Here is a 12188-nt window from a genome sequence, read left to right on the forward strand (position 1 = left end):
AACAAACAACAATCATAATTCAAAAGTACAGTTTTTTAAATTTTCACATACGCTAAGTCTAATAAAGTTTATTTATATTTTTTCTAAAATTGACGGAAACCCGAAAAAAGCGATTAAAGATTGTGACAGATTAATTATTTACCATCACTGCTATTTTCATAATAGCTATTATCATCTGAGCTGCTGTACGCGTCTAAATCAGAATGCTTCCCTTTGCTATAGATCTTTTTCCATCTTTCTGCTAATTTTAAAGTTCCTTCCTTCGTCACTGGTTGTTCTAACGCGTCGTCATACGCATCTTCGTCGTCACTATCGGTACTGGAACAACAAAATATTATGTAACAAGTGTATCAAGTTAACTTTTGTATATAAAAAACAACTAGAAACTAGCATTTCAAGTCACAGAAAAGGTAATTTAAAACACCTACAGCTATACAGGGTGTCCCAGAAATAAGTGCAAGTATTTTAAGAGTTGGTAGATCTGGTCAAAAGAAACATATTTTTCTCTTTACCATTTTTAAAATAAATTGACAATAACCGAGTTATTTAACTTTAAAAATTTAAAAAAATAATGGTAACATTTTGAGAGCCGCCGGCAGCAATCGATAATTAGTCGCAAATACCAAGCAATTACCAGAATCTCAGCTTGTTCGCCACCTAGTGTTAACACACTCGACTAGAATTATTTAAAAACGAATTGAAAAATTCAGATTAAACCTAAAAAACCTACCTAACATTGGAAAACGATAGCTAACAGATCGATGCAATTAGGTTAGAGCATCGTTTTATCACTTTACCTAAAACCTTAACTCTACACTTAAATTTCTTGACAACACTACACTTACACATATATTTGGCACAAACTATATTATGCCATCTTAATTATTTAGGATTACTTTTTGAGATAATTTCCTCTGTTTCTCTATCTCACACTCTTGTTTTTGCGAATAAACACCAAAAGAATTGATATTTCTATTTGAATAATAAAAGTATTTTTACAGGCTTACCTTACATTTGCTTTTTTTTAGTTTTGTCAGAGATATTATTTTCTGTTTTTGATCAAAGTCTCAAATGTATCCGTTTCATTTGAGACTTTGATCAAAAACAGAAAATAATATCTCTAACAAAACTAAAAAAAAAGCAAATGTAAGGTAAGCCTGTAAAAATACTTTTATTATTCAAATAGAAATATCAATTCTTTTGGTGTTTATTCGCAAAAACAAGAGTGTGAGATAGAGAAACAGAGGAAATTATCTCAAAAAGTAATCCTAAATAATTAAGATGGCATAATATAGTTTGTGCCAAATATATGTGTAAGTGTAGTTTTGTCAAGAAATTTAAGTGTAGAGTTAAGGTTTTAGGTAAAGTGATAAAACGATGCTCTAACCTAATTGCATCGATCTGTTAGCTATCGTTTTCCAATGTTAGGTAGGTTTTTTAGGTTTAATCTGAATTTTTCAATTCGTTTTTAAATAATTCTAGTCGAGTGTGTTAACACTGGGTGGCGAACAAGCTGAGATTCTGGTACCAAACCAAATCAAACCAAACCTAAAAATGCCATCAGCTGATCTGTTCTACATACCTAATAGAGGGCGCTGATTCTGAACCGTTAAAAAGCTGTTTAAACAATGATTAAAAAATCTACAGTGAATACAATTAATATTAAATATTTTTTTGTAGAAATTTAAAAAAGTCAATTTATAACTTATAAACGTACAGAATGCCGATAACATAGTAGGAGGCTGCAATTCATTCTCTCGAAGCACTATAAACAAAATTTTCCGTAACAGAACAAGCGGCACTCAAAAGTTTTTCAATATTTTCCAGAAAATGTCAAGAAAAATATAAAAATGTCAACATTTTTTTTTCGCCAAAAATGTTGAAACTATACTACTAGTTAATATACTTATTTCTTGGACACCCTGCATTTCTTGGACACCCTGCACCCTGCAAAGTTAGTTTGTTACCCTAAACTAGAAGAAGAATCGCCATCACTTTCGTCCAATTCGTTGCAAGAAGCTCCGAAGTTTTTATCCGTCCATTCGTCCTCGTCCATTTGACTTAGCGGTTCATCTTCAGAAGACACGTCACGCGAAATGTTCGAAAACTCTATTCTTTCTGGAGTTCGAACTTAAAAACATAGAATGTTAGACTAAAATTGGTGTGTTGTAAATTTAAATACCTTTATCAAGTAAATCGACACCGGCTACACCAGACATGAGTCTTTTAGAAGGACTTCTACTAATATCTCTCGCTCCTAAAATCGAAAAAAATTAGTTATATCAAGCAAATTTTCTAAACTAGCTTCTACTAGTCCCACTAGTCAACTCGCATACCCAACAATGTTGCCGTTTGCTGTCCCTTAATTTCATGATTTTCAATTCTCAGCTAAACTAGACACGTTTATTTTTACAGTTAATTTCAAAGTTTGATTGTTATTTGGTTTATTTTGTTAGAACGTTCTTAAATAGTAATCAGAATACTAGGTAAAGTAAGAATGAGTGAAATGAATATAAAAGTTTGTGCGTTTTAGTGTAGGTTGTTTATTCTGTTATAATCTAATATTAACTAGAGATTTAAAATTTGTTTAAAAATTAAATTCAAATATTTTAATTTATGAAAATATATGATACTTTAATAAAAAAAAACTTTTGATAAGCAACTATTTTAGATCTTAATTTTCACTGCATTTTATTCAGAGTGAACGTTAGTCCAAATCATTTAGCAAGATTTTTATCTATTATTTTTGAATTCAAATATTATATTTCGTTTATTTTGAGAAAACCATGAATTCGATTGTTCTGCTGAGGAAAAGTTCATGTAATTTGTTTTAACACTAATGTCATGATCCCGTTTAAAATGTTCATGTAAGTCATCTTTAAACCTATTGACAAAATCACACATAAAACATTTTTTTCTAATATTTTGTACAGGGATATTGGTATTATTTAAACCATCACCTAAAACAGTTCTATGATTATCCCTCAATCAAGGATATTAAGATCAAATTTTCCATTCTTAAAGAGGATAAAGAAAGACAAAGTCAAAGTCTATGCACCATCATTACTAATATCCTGGATGACAATGCTTACACTCGAATCTGTCTCACTTCTGTGATAATTTGGTCCTTGTGCCACTTGTGAATGTGATTTTAAATGCCATGCTAAATTCTTCTTTGCACTAAAATGTAAATTAGAAAATTCGTAGGTAAATGCATATACTTTAGTTTTTAAAGGTGCTATTTCCTCTATCTGGTTCAGATGAAATTTTTTAACGTGTTTTAGTTTTTTTTATTTATTGCAAACACTGCTATTAGAAATACTGGCATTCATTTCACTTATTTATTAACCAAACAAATTATATGGGGAATGCAATCGATCATACGGTATATGTATTGTATATGTAAACCGTTCATAAAATAAGGCGGCAGCAAACGGCAACATTGTTGGGTATGCGAGTTGACTAGTGGGACGAACTAGTATTTTCTAACTTAATGACACTTGTGCCTGTTGTAATCTTTTGAGAATACTGTTACTTACCTCTGTGACTAGGCTTCCTAGAAACTTTGGCTGGTCTAGGCAACTCTCCAGGCATTCCGTAGTGCTGACTACAGAAGAATCTGTGTCCGAATTGTCCGTCTCTGTCAAACATATACGACCCTAGACGTAACTGAATATGACAATACTGGCACCTATACAAATTTAAAATAAGTTTTTTATTAAATATAAGTTATTTGAATATTTTATATTACTTAAAGCATCCGTTATGGAAAAATCTTCCTTCCGCACATATCTTTTCCACAAGATAAACTTTTTTGTTACAAAAATGACAGAATTCCGATCCAGATTTGATGGGCAGATTTACAGGTTTGGCTTGAACCTTAAAAATTAAAATAACTTATAATATAAATAACTATATTATAATGACAATTATTTACTTTTTCTACAGGCTTTTCGATTTCCTGGGGCACTTTACTGACTAGTTTTTCGGTAATCGAAGCTACTTTATTTTGGCCAAGTTCCCTCGTCGTGCCTTCCTTCAGTTTCAATTCCAGTTGTTTTATATTTTTGTCTATGTCAGCATATTTCGCTAAAAAAGTGTATATATTAAAAATACAGTGTCAACCTCAAAACTTTTAGAGTTTTTATTTATTAACCAACGAATAACTAGATTATTTATTTATTCCTACGTAGTGGTGTAATGGAGAAAACGTACTATTCATAATGACGGAACGTTCCCAAAATCAGGATCATTGTGAGGGAGCGTTCCCATAATATGTAAAAACACAAACGAGAAAACGTTCCCTATAAACATTTTTAAGGTGATCTTTGTATTTCAGTCTAAATAACATTAGCCTTTACAAAAACAGTATTTACTCTACAGTATTCATAATACACAATATTATACCGTCCTGGCAAGGCTTGAGTTTGGGTCTCAATTTCCGTATGTAAGAAGAGTACTAGATTTATAAAGAGAGAAGAGTAAGAACGTTGAAAAATGTATGAAATAAACTAACTGTGCACATTGCCAAGAGACGAGGAAGGGGATATGGCAGCTTCGTAGCGCCGCGCCTTATAAAAATCATTAAATTATCATTAAATTTAAATCCCAGTATTTAGAAATCTAGGGAAGTTCTATCATGCGTTCAGCCTCACGATTTTGAAACAATCGTTGTTCTAATTATCCTTATAGCTTGTAAATTATTAAATGTAAGTTAGAAATGAAACAACGACTCTAAAATGCCCAGAAGTATACCACAGTTGTTAAAAATAAGTGGTAATGAGTGAGTGTTCGACAGTGATTGCGCTATTAGAACTCTGAATTCAAAAATCGATATCTGGAAATCTACTAGAACTAATAATGTTTCTTCTATATTTTCTTCGCAGAGAGTGTTTGAAAATCTTTACAAACAAAAAGTTACACGATTGCTGAAAATTGCCATGCACATGCACTGTAAGAGTTGATAGACGCGTTTTTTATTTATTTTTTTTGAATAAAATAAAAACAAGCCTATTAAATTTTTCTCATTTAAACATTTTGTCGAAGATCCCAAGTTCAAAATAAAAAAAATAAAGTTTCAGTATTTAAGGTGGTTCTTGAGTTGCGTGTTGTGTGTTAAAAAGTTGAGTTTTCAAATTACCGTGATTATTGACGTTCCTTCATTATAAAAAAATGGACACCATAACGATATTCTTATAACTCGATTTCAGATGCCCAGAAACGTATCTAATTATTTTATCTAGTTATCTTTCCGAAAAAAACTTTTAGAAATAAGTGCCTATCGACCGTGATTTTACTCCACTAGACAGGAAAACACGCACCTGTATCTCCGATAAATGTGGCAATGCCGCAACCAACCCAAACCATCGTATGTTTCTCACACCGACTTAATATGATCCCCAAACGATTCACTTCTACACATCTAAATACCGACCCAAAAAGAAGACTTGCCAGCGCGGTATAGACATAGACATTTAGTAAGCGACAACTTTTATTTTTTATAATTTATTTTATTTTAGATTTAGCTACTGTTTTGCCGTTTTAATTTGCAAATTGCAGTACATAGTGTTCGTAGTTACCAAAGACGTAGTTACACTGCAATATAAAATATGCCCAGAAAGAATGGTAGCGTGTTCTCGAAATTCTCGTTTCTCTCCAGAATATTAAGAAAAATCCAGAAAATTTAGAATAGAATTTTAAAAAATAGTTAATTTTCCAACCACTTTTATTTTGCGCTAATTCTTCGTTCTTGGCATTTGCTAGTTTATTCTTTCTTGATTATTTTAAAACGTACCCCAAAAATACATTATCAATCGTTTTACAGCACTATTCCCCGACAGAAAAATATAGAAAATTTCACAAAATGTTTCTGATGTATGTGAGAAATAGTTTCTTTAAAATCTTTTTAATTATTTTCAGAAGAATATAATATTTTTGATAATTACCTTCTGAACTATCCTGTCTTTCTAAACGTTTGTTCTCCATTTTCGTTTGTCTGGCTACGAATTCCTCTCTGCTCCACCTTGGAACTCTTTCTTTGTCTACTGTTGTGGACGGCTTACCCAGTTTATTCTCTAAAATTTTCTTCTCGATTTGTTTGATGTTCCAATCCGACGTTTCTGAAAAATGAGCTCTGTAGGTCTAAATTACTTTCAAGATTTAAATGTTTTACCTATTTTCCCTATAGCTCGCAACAGGTCTTTGGGTTTCTTCTCAACTGGCTGTGGATTACTCCACTTATCTTCTAGACTCCGAATTTTCGAAGCGATATCTTCGTCGGCGTTCGTGTTGGCTAAAGGCTTCATACCAGTTGCTCTGTTATCGTAATCCTAAAAAAATTGTATGTAGTTAATAAAAATACGAAACAATATGAACTGTAGAGTTAATTGACAAAAAACAAGCAAAATTAATATTATTTCATTCATCAGATAGACAAAAAAATGTATTTATGATATATCATAGGTACTTATTTATTTAGTAGCAACCATTGGCTATATGACGTCATTTTATACAGTATCAGCTTCAACAGCTACTTGTACTGCTTAAAAACACAAAATAAAGTTCCTAAACAATCCTCTTCTTACAGGAATTAACAGACCAAGCACTCGTTAAAGTTTTTTAAAAACTGTTGAAAAACTGAAAAAGAAGTCTGGGTACATAAGTTGCGTGTCTACATAATATTTAGATAATATATAAAAAATAATTGTATAAAAAATAGTATAAAAAGATTTAAAAATGCGTAATGATGAGACTTATTGTATATTTGCTAATCCGAACACTTCAATAATCCGAATAAGGTCTGACAATTAGGTATTCGGATTAAGGAGGTTCAACTGTATATCATTATAAAATAAATAGAGTATTCCTTAAAGACATATAATTAATATTTAAGGGGGTGATTGTTGGGTCTATGTTTTAAAACAGTGGAAAAGCAGGTGTAGAGGCATGGGCATACCAATAAGTGAAGATTCTTGTTTATAGATTTTGCAATTCGCTTACGACCAGGTTATTTGTGCAGGAGACAAAGATGAATTGGAATATATGACACACAAACTTAAAGGGAATACCAAGTGTGTGGACTGGATATGAATATCACAAAAACTAAATATTTCTGCGTTGGATCGGGTCAATCAGCAATAAAACCAAGTCAATACCTAGGCGTTACTTTCGAAAAATCCGGGAAAGACGGCCACGAAATAAGCTCAAGAATAGTCAAGTCCAGAAATACAATAAAATGTCTGAATATTATACTCATATAATAAGTCAATGGTGTACAATTGAATTGAAAATATAGTTGAATTTAGTCAAAGTCCTAAAAATTAAAAGGCTATCTATGGTAATATCATTCCGATTTCATTCTTTGATAGATTGTTATTGATAGATTTTAGTTAACGTCATATTTTTTGCTGCTTTAAGATGTTAAAGACAGCACATTTATTTAGTTCAATGCTACGGAAAGGGTGATATTATATTTATCGGAAAATGTAATAGTTTTAGATCAGCAAAAAATATTACGTTAATCAAAATTAATAAAAACCATGTATCAAAGAATGAAACCAAAATTATATTACCATAGAAACGACTTTTGATTTTTAGAACTTAGAAAAAATTCAACTATATTTTCAGGTTTTTTTAATTTTTCTCTAAAACAGTATGCAGATTAGGAAAACAGCTAAGAGGAATTTAAAAACCCATTACAACAGTATCACAGTTTCGGAAGAATGGCATCATTAAATCAAACGAAACACATCGAAATTAATTAAATCGAATTGTTTAAGTGATATATTCAAAAGTCAATAACTCGGAAACGGTTGCTTTGAGGTACATTGTGTGTATTTCGATTTTTGCTTAGAAGTGAAGGAAGAACCGAAATATGCAATAATATACAGGGGGTTCTATTTAAAAAAATAAAACTTTGATGTGCCACGACTTTATGAACGACCCTGTATACTTAAATTTATTACTCGCTAATAGATATTTAAAAATCCTATAACTTTTGTATTTAACTTTTTGCGGTACCTCCTATATTTTACCTAATAATCGACCGTTTCCATACATAAAAGCGACCCTGTACATTCATATGAGGTTTTTTTCCTAGAATATGTCTCAGAATCTCACCCCGTTAAATATTAGAATATCATTAAGAACCACCCTGTATATTGTGTCGTTAATATAACCAAATTATACTGACTTATATGGTATGAGCGTAGTAATTTAATGGTGGTTTAAAGGTGTAACGTCTGGCGTTCACGGCCCGCCGTGCACTTGTTCGTTTCCCTATAAAGTGATACATTATTTTCATTTATACAGGTTTACGTACCGGGTGGCCAACTAAAGGCTGATTCATGGTACACCGGGCCGTACCCGAGCCGGGCACGTTCCGTAAAGTAGACACCGAGCCACGTCCGGGCCTTCAATATATGCTACACCGAGTGGACAACGGGGATCATGTCCGTGCCGATTATATTCTAGAAAACAGTGTTGCCACAGTGGTACATTTGTACCAAATTTAATACTTTTAATTCTATTTGGTACAGTGGTACTACATTTTCAAATCCAGGATGATTTGGTACAATAATTATTTCCCACGCGCACCGAAAATGAATAGATATTTAATAATTATTGTCGTTGATATTGCATTAAACGCGCTTACCGATACCATTCGGAGACAATCCGCATTAATTAACGACGTATTATAAACGTTGTAATGTCTATAGCGTTGCCTATATTAAATAACCCGAAGAAAAAACTTGAAAATTTACTGTTTCTAACATGCTTCTATATTTGCGTTTTTTTTAAATAAAATTTAAGTTTTCCAAGTATTGTGTGTAGTATTAGAATTACTTAGATTTCTTCAACCTATACATACTTATAATTGGGTTTTCTGAATTTCTATTTCATGTTTTTCGTCTCGATTTGTGTCTTTCTCCAGGAAGTTTTTTTATGTAGAAATTTATGAAGAAATTCACAGCGACCAAACCGGTTAAAGTCATATGCAGATGTATTTTGTTGTGCTTTAAAAAATTGTACCAAAGTGGTACATTTTTAGTTTATAATGTGGTACGCGCTAAAAGTTGGGTGCGGCAACACTGCTAGAAAACAGCCGCTATAGGCCCGTAGATGAACGAAGTATTTAGCCCGGGCGACTCATTTATGTTTGCCGCAACGGGGCCGGACCGTAGCGGATCCGAGGAAAAATGTACACCGACATTTCTCGGACGGGGCACGGACGGGTTCCGGCGAAGCTCGGCCCGTGCTCGGCTTAGCATGAATGCATAGGTATAAATAACATTTGACAATGTTTGGCCGTGCCTTCACCGTCGCACGGCCCCGGCCCGTCACGGTGTACCATGAATCAGCCATAAGAATGGACGCCGGCTATATCTCATAAACTACTTGTCATATAACTTTGGGAAAAAAATTCTAATAGGTAAATCGACCAAGAGAAATCGCTGGAAATCATCTTCAAGTTCGAAAAATGCCCGCTAGGGGGCGTTTCTCTAATAGCTAATCAGAAAACAGGGTTTTTCTCAAAAATATGCAGGTGAACAGGTATTTTAAATATTACTATTGTAATAATCGAGAAATTTGTAATTTTTTTGATATAAAGTGTTTTGCTCTATCTTATAAAATAAAGTTGTGGGGGAAGGTTAAACTTGCTCTTATTAAAATAAGGATAACTCTGGTTTAGGTTACGCGATTTAAACAAACTAGGGCTCGTTTAAAAGAGCTTTTCTTCCTTAATATTCTCCAGTATAAATTTTGCTTCAACAATTTTTTTCGTGGTAGCTAGAGGGCGCTGTTTGACATCATAACAGATATTGCGCTTTTGCGTAAAAAAATTAAATATGAGGCTATATTTCTCTTTACACAGTTAAATAGAGCAAAAAATTTCCAAAATATCAGCGCAAACCGCAACTTTCTATCTTCTCTCTAACCGGAGATATTAAGAGAACAAATCATGTTAGCTGCCGCTTATATGGTCAAAAAATTATAGTAGTAGGCTAGGAAACAAAAAGAGGTAAATTATTTACGTCAAAATATCAAAACATATATTTTAAATTCATTTTAATACCGTTTAATTATTATCTATCCATGTTTCGTTCTTGATTCGACCCCATAAATTAAAACCCAGGCATATTGTATCCGATGACCGAGCTGGCCATGGAAATATGCCGCTCCAGCGTCTCTATCTACTAAAGTAAGTGGTATCCAAGAAGCCACATCAGGCCCCATCAAGCGGCATCACTGCCTCAACTACACCAACGGCATTCATGCTGATGAAATTGCAACAAATGCAATTTAATCATGATGGATCCCCTAACAAAATTGGCAATTCATTTCTTAGAAATTATGGATAATTCATTTCATTCAGATAATTAAAAAAGTCCAATCATTCGCCATCCTAGAATTCATGCGTAAACATATACCGACCAACGGTCTTGGTGCTAAACTGCTTGCATCAAGGGCAGATTTCGAGCTAAGTTAAGATTCGCACCTTCGTTCGGTGCTATATGAAAAGTGACCCAAACAACATAAATTTTATAATATAATAATAAATAACACAAACAACAGGTAAAACACGAAAACAAGTGAAATCAAGGACGAACTTGGATTAATAACTCAATGACGTTATATGAATAAACCCCTAGTTTTCGACCATACGAAATTTGGCGGTTTTCTGTTAAAAACAATATGGCGGCACAAAATTCCTAGAAATTTTAATAAAATTATTGATTCTTCGACTTTCGGACATTTTAATCTGAGAACTAATTACGTATAATTAACCAAGAAATTCGTAAAAATTATATGGATCGATGATAATGTTATATAAACACGTTTAAATAATTATGACGTCATTTTTTTTAAGAAAACGCCCGAAATTCGGATGCATGAAAACTGAACTTAAACGTTTTGATATTTTGACGTAACCAATTTACTTCTAAAAGCGCAATATCTTGGCCACCCGGTACGTTCGTAAAAAACGAACCAGTGTGCGTCGAGACGCGGGCACCAGATGTCGCTAGAAAATCGCGCCTTAAAGCGTCATATGTCGGATTTACTAAATCTTACATATCTATTAAAGACATTAAAGCATAGATACATTAAATAAAAATATATTACTGTTAGTGTCACATCAAAACAAACGGGATTAAAATATTGGGCAGTTAATAGACAACGACAGGTCACGACACTGCACACCCTCTTACGGGGACGTAAGTGAACTGTTTCTCCAAGTCTTTGACTCTATCTTTGAATTTGGGTGCGGTCTGTCTGTAGAGAAAAATGGAATAATCCTCGAATGGTTCGGATTTATCTGGTTTGGCGTTAGCATGAAGCATCTGCATGCTTTTGATAAATTGCTCCGTCTGTCTCTGTCGGTGCTGTTTGCGCTTGTTCATCCTATCCTGGCGATTCGCTACGATTTCTTCCAAAACCTTTTGGCGGTCCTCCTTTGGGAAAAAGAAACTTACCCTCGTTAAGTCGAATTCATATCATTGTGAAATGCAAATTGTGAACCATTATTATTATAGTCTAAGAGCTGACGACATATTTAGAGAACATATTTTAGGCAAGTTAGAATAACAAAAAAATTATAGTTTATTAACTGGTGAACCGAGAATCCTAAATCTGGCAGAGGGGTTGCCGTTATTTCGCTACTGCGCAACCCATGACATTTGCAAAGATATAAATCCAAAAAATATCCTTTAGGCAACTTGAAATTTGTTTATTAATAAATTTTAGCGTATATTTAACCCAGAAATAAGTATGCCAGACTTTTTTTCCGGTTTTGAAGTGCAACCAGACCATCCTAAATATATTTAATAATTATACCTGTTAAATATACTTTAGGCATTCTAAAATTTTTATAGCGTGTTTATTAGATAATAGAGACTTTTTAAGCCCCTTATTTGATCAGCTTTATACGTTATCCGTTATATAGAGCATGCGCATTGATACAAAAATAAGGGATTACTCTATTAGTGGATAGCGTTCGCCGCTATTTAGGTTCAAATAAACGGTACGCTATAACGGGATACAATTTAGCATGGTTGTCAAATGTAATACTTATTTGGGTTAATCAAAGAAGACAGAAAAAAGAAAACTGCTGCAAAAGGGTTACAAATAATACGTAAAATAGTTCCTAAAAATATATTTTTTGTAGTCTTCTTTTGTCCTTCAAAATG

The 12188-nt window shown here is 33.0% G+C and overlaps 1 protein-coding gene across 8 annotated transcripts in view; it reads right to left on the reverse strand.

Moving 5' to 3' along the window:
* LOC115880586 (F-actin-monooxygenase Mical-like) overlaps window positions 1-12188 on the reverse strand; it is a 170200-nt gene that overhangs the window by 18495 nt on the left and 139517 nt on the right. For 7 of the 8 annotated variants that reach the window (XM_030897849.1, XM_030897851.1, XM_030897850.1 and 4 more), the window contains 9 exons: window positions 11211-11453; window positions 6173-6329; window positions 5946-6119; window positions 3938-4089; window positions 3752-3879; window positions 3540-3691; window positions 2183-2257; window positions 1968-2130; window positions 143-318 (listed from right to left, as the gene is read on the reverse strand). In XM_030897849.1, coding sequence (XP_030753709.1) covers window positions 143-318; window positions 1968-2130; window positions 2183-2257; window positions 3540-3691; window positions 3752-3879; window positions 3938-4089; window positions 5946-6119; window positions 6173-6329; window positions 11211-11453 — 1420 coding nt within the window. The remainder of the gene's footprint in view (window positions 1-142; window positions 319-1967; window positions 2131-2182; window positions 2258-3539; window positions 3692-3751; window positions 3880-3937; window positions 4090-5945; window positions 6120-6172; window positions 6330-11210; window positions 11454-12188) is intronic. The other variant, XM_030897852.1, reaches the window with a different exon arrangement.

The sequence above is a fragment of the Sitophilus oryzae genome, unplaced genomic scaffold (genome assembly GCF_002938485.1).
Source record: "Sitophilus oryzae breed Bouriz unplaced genomic scaffold, Soryzae_2.0 scaffold_1639_pilon_pilon, whole genome shotgun sequence".
Classification (NCBI taxonomy): Eukaryota; Metazoa; Arthropoda; class Insecta; order Coleoptera; family Curculionidae; genus Sitophilus; species Sitophilus oryzae.